Raw genomic sequence first — 5,000 nt, 5'->3', positions numbered from 1 at the left:
TTGTCATAGAGTTCACACAGCAGTTCCTTACAGGCGTCCTCAGCCAGAACCAGCTAAGAGAGACAACACACAATAGTCACCATAGATATTACATGAGAACCAGCTGAGAGAGACAACACACGATAGTCACCATAGATATTACATGAGAACCAGCTAAGAGAGACAGCACACGATAGTCACCATAGATATTACATGAGAACCAGCTGAGAGAGACAGCACACGATAGTCACCATAGATATGACATGAGAACCAGCTGAGAGAGACAACACACGATAGTCACCATAGACATTATATGCCATTTGATCACTGAAACACATATAAACACGCATGCACAATATATTATACAAATAAAATATACTAAATATGCTATATAATGTTCACTTGCGCGTGCACACAAACACACACACACACACACACACACACACACACACACACACACACACACACACACACACACACACACACACACACACACACACACACACAGAGAGAGAGAGAGACAGACAGAGAGACAGACAACACACACACACACACACACACACACACACACACACACACACACACACACACACACACACACACACACACACACAAACAGGCAGAGAATCCCGCACACCTCATTACCTCATACATCTCGTTCCAGGTGGGGTTGAGGTTCTTCTTGATGACCTGGCTCTTGAAGGTGGTGTCCCCCACCTGGATCTTGGCGTAGGGGTCACTGTTACCCTTACCCATCCCCATGACCTTGTCCTTGGCCACCAGGTTGCGCGCCTCCCTCAGGTGAATACGCAGCACACCCTGCGGAGGATCACAAGAACATGTTTTGGTAACACTTTATTTTAGGGATACATCTCAAGTCAAGTAGTCAAGTCAAGTAGGTTTTATTGTCAATTTCTTTACATGCACTGGTCATACAAAGAATGTGAAATTACATACAATGTACTACAATACTACAATGCACTAATACATACAATGTTCCTGTATAAGTAACTTGTAAGGCATGTACAAAGCAAAGTCAAACATTTGTTAGGCATGTATTCGCAAATGTCTTGTTCATGCACAATAAGGGATTTATTACCAATTTAACCTTAGTAAGGACCTAGTAGGCCTCAGCGTTTGCTTAGTACATGCCTTACAAGTTACTTATGCAGGCATTAACATTGTATGTATTACTGCTAATAGATGTATCCCTAAAATAAAGTGTCACCTATGTTTTTTTTCTTTTGGTCTTTTTGACTTTATTCATGACAGTATAGTAGGGTGACCAGATTTTTGTAGTTTGAAACCGGGACACTTCGTGCGTGACTGAAGGACAATATTTGGCGGGCGGGTCTGGGGGTCCTCCCCCAGGACAATTTGTACTTTTTAGATGCCATTTCCTGCATTCTAATCGATTTTAGAGGGAGGAATGACAAATCGCAACTGACTCCTTCAGACTTTCTATACAAGCGCTGGCTGCCATTAACTGTGGCAGGTAAACATGTAATCTTCTTTTCCATATATTTACCCTGATAGACATGGCTCAATGTAGTGGGTGGCTAAAACCGGGACATATTTGTGTCCCGAGAGGGTTCGCTCGGGACCTGGGACACACAACTCCAAACCGGGACTGTCCCGGTCAAACCGGGACGTCTGGTCACCCTACAGTATAGTGAAGTCTCGGGCCGCCCTCAGCTGAATGCGCAGCACGCCCTGGGGGAGTATTACAAGAACACGGCTCAGTGATAAACATGGGCAGCGGTGGCCTAACGGTTAGGGAGTTGGTATTTCAATCTGGGGGTTTGTAGGTTCGAATCCAACCTGACCTCTCCCTATACCTGCATTTATGGCTGAAGTGCCCATGAGCAAGGCACCTAACCCCACATTGCTCCAGAGACTGCAACCAATACCCTGAAAAATAGTAAATGTAAGTCGCTCTGAATAAAAGCGTCAGCTAAATGAAATGTAATGTAATGTAATGGCTAAACCAACCTGCATTATGCATGACATGGTAGATCTGCTGACAGATAGCCCACAGGTGTCATTTAGTTAAATGAGAACTTCTGCCAATGTCAATATGCTGTTGTATTGCTCACTCTACCCTTGACTTGTTAGTACTCGGTGATGCTGCATTTTTCGGCTCAGCCCTTTCCGAGATCTGAGTTATTCTAATGGGGGCAGACTTTGTTTACATTAAAAACCTTATAAGTTATCCTTTAAGAAAATCGGGACTATAGGCTCTTGTGTTAGATGATTTACCACAACCTCAAGATTAATTAATTTATCTTGGATTACTTACTTAGTCAAGTTCTTGGCATACTCACCAGCTCAAAACAACAGACGAGTATTTCATTTTACGTTTTTGTTTTTGTTTTCCTTTCGGGTTTATTTGATGTGAATGCATGATATACACTTGAGCCAGATTATACTCACAAGGGCCATTCATTTACATTTCTAGTCTCAGGACAACTGATATTATGAACTCAATAGAGATGTCAATAGTGACTAGCCAGGCCGTGCCCTCCTAGTGACGCAACAGCTTCAGCGTTGCTACCAGTCAGGTCAAGAGTCAATGCAAGTACTTTCTGAGTTCCCGGAAATACGGGAACTCCTCCCACTTTGTTGGGAAGCAAACAATCATTAGCAAACCAAGGGAGGCCATTTGGGAAATTATGTTTGGCAAATGTTAATTGTTATGCTCTTGGTCAGACCAAGTCTCGAAGAGATTTGAAAGTCGATGATAATCAGGCTAAATAGTGACGTCGCTATGGCATCACCCCTGTCAGAGTCATGGGGTCCACTTCCTGCTCAAAACACCCACCTCCTTTCCAAAGCCGGGGCTCGGGGTCGTCTGTTGAGGTCGGAGGTCAACTGCTTGGCTGACCTCAAGGTCACGCTCAGAGGGGACATCGATGGCAGACAGCTCCTCTGGCGCTGTCACCGCTGGTGGTGCAGAGACTGGTTCACTGATGGGTGCGATTTTGGCATCCCCAGAGCTACAAGTGGACATGAGAACAACAGTTGAAATCAGGGATGGGCAAACTGGAGGCCCGGGGGCCACATACGGCCCCACCCCCTCACTCAGTGAGGCCCGTAGATAAAACATCATTTTAAAAAATTATAAAAATGGCAAGGTCAAAAAAAAAAACCTAAATTGTCATAATAGTGTTGGCTGATAGAGAACCCCTCTGCATTTGAAACCATATCGGCAGTCAGTGAGCAACCAACTGCACCTCAAACTCTAAGAGTTGCAGTCACATCCGTGGTCATAATGGCCCTCCGATGGAACCGATGAAAAAATGTGGCCCTTCTCATCATCAAAGTTGCCCATCCCTGGGCTGGGCTAGATGCTACTGACAAAAGCAGGTGGTGCGTATGTTATGCTTGCAGCCACTAGGCTTTTAATTTGTATTAATCTGCACTTCTCAAGGAACTATCCTGATGTGAAATCCTACCATGAGGAATTTCAGAAACAGGTGGGGATATACTATTATCCATTCATTTCATTCTACACAACAACTTACTTCTATACATAAATTATAGAATTTGTTGTATTACAATGTGTAAATCATATTATAATAAATATTATGACAAAATATAAATTATATCGAATCATAGTTATCTGAAGTTCAGTTCAGTTTTGGACATGTTTACAGCTGTTTTTTGGTGCTTCAGCTGGCATTTATGCAGTAATAATCAATCTGCTCTCATCAATGCTGGACTAGCCATCTGGCATAGTGGGGAATTCCCTTGTGGGCCCCTATTTTCAGAAATGTTGACTTTGTTTTTTTACTCTTCTGAAAATAAGGGCCTTTAAGGGTGCAGGGCCCGCCGGTGAGTCAGTTCTGCGCCACTAATTAAGACGGGCCACAAGTAGCCAGGCTGTGCCCTCCTAGTGACGCAACAGCTTGCTACTAGTCAGGTCAGGAGTCAATGAAAGTACTTTCTGAGTTCCCGCAAATACGGGAACTCCTCACACTTTGTTGGGAAGCAAAAAATCATTAGCAAACCAAGGGAGGCCATTTGGGAAATGCTGTTTGGGAAATGATAATTGTTATGCTGTTGGTCAGACCAAGTCTCGAAGAGATTTGAAAGTCGATGATAATCAGGCTAGGTCCGCCAGGCAACTACTACAAGCTATTCAGCCTAAATGAATATTTAAATATGACTCTGGGAGGTCAGCTGTAGCGGCATAAGGAGTGATACCACTACAGTGAGGGAAGGACGGACCAGGCCAAAATGGTTAACCTGCAACCCCACCTTTAAGAGGGGCCACAAGTGCCCGGGCCCTATTTCTCCCCCAGACAACCCAGCCCTGTCTCTCACCCCTGATGCTTCTCCTCCTCGGGCAGTTTCTCGGGAACGGCGCTCTCAGACACCCTCTTTGGCTCCTTCTTATCTCCAACCCTCACCGCCATCTTGGGGCACAGGATCTGGAAACAAAACAAAACAACAAACGGCCGTGTTGATTTTACCACGCGAGCGTTTGTGATTTACCAAACAGTGGTTAAATTAGGGGCGCCCTGCCCTATGCTGCGCTGCGCCGTCAGACAGACAGACAGACAGCGGAGAGAGTGATGTAACAGGGAGGAAATAATCAGTTGTTGACAGCCGAGTGAGCGAGCGCCCATGTTGGTTCCAAAGTGTGATCCAATCTCACCCCCCAAAAAACAGACAAAACATAGTGGGGGGCGGAGGGGGTGACGTCTGTGACCTTACGGCACTTTGTTGATCTATTCTACAGGGTGTAGAAGAACACTCAGAGACTCACACATAGACTGACACACACACTCGCACACCCATCTTGAGTTTTGATCAATAGTGTTGGCACACACACACATGGATAAATACACACACACACACACACACACACACACACACACACACACACACACACACACACACACACACACACACACACACACACACACACACACACACACACACACACACACACACACACACACACACACCAATCTTGAGCTTTGGTGGCTAGTGAGGGTGCACACACACACACACAC

The 5,000-nt window shown here is 45.1% G+C and overlaps 1 protein-coding gene across 1 annotated transcript in view; it reads right to left on the bottom strand.

Moving 5' to 3' along the window:
• The window catches only part of esyt1b (extended synaptotagmin-like protein 1b), a 73,080-nt gene that overhangs the window by 33,109 nt on the left and 34,971 nt on the right, over positions 1-5,000 (bottom strand). Inside the window, exons 26-29 of the mRNA XM_063214811.1 lie at positions 4,306-4,412; positions 2,801-2,975; positions 625-798; positions 1-53 (exon numbers count right to left, since the gene is read on the bottom strand). The exon at positions 1-53 is cut by the window's left edge and continues 30 nt beyond it. Of these exons, the coding sequence (XP_063070881.1) occupies positions 1-53; positions 625-798; positions 2,801-2,975; positions 4,306-4,412 (509 nt within the window). The remainder of the gene's footprint in view (positions 54-624; positions 799-2,800; positions 2,976-4,305; positions 4,413-5,000) is intronic.

The sequence above is a fragment of the Engraulis encrasicolus genome, chromosome 14, assembly GCF_034702125.1.
Source record: "Engraulis encrasicolus isolate BLACKSEA-1 chromosome 14, IST_EnEncr_1.0, whole genome shotgun sequence".
Classification (NCBI taxonomy): Eukaryota; Metazoa; Chordata; class Actinopteri; order Clupeiformes; family Engraulidae; genus Engraulis; species Engraulis encrasicolus.
The sequence above is the reverse complement of the archived record's forward strand: the minus strand, read 5'-3'. Positions and strand labels throughout refer to the sequence as shown.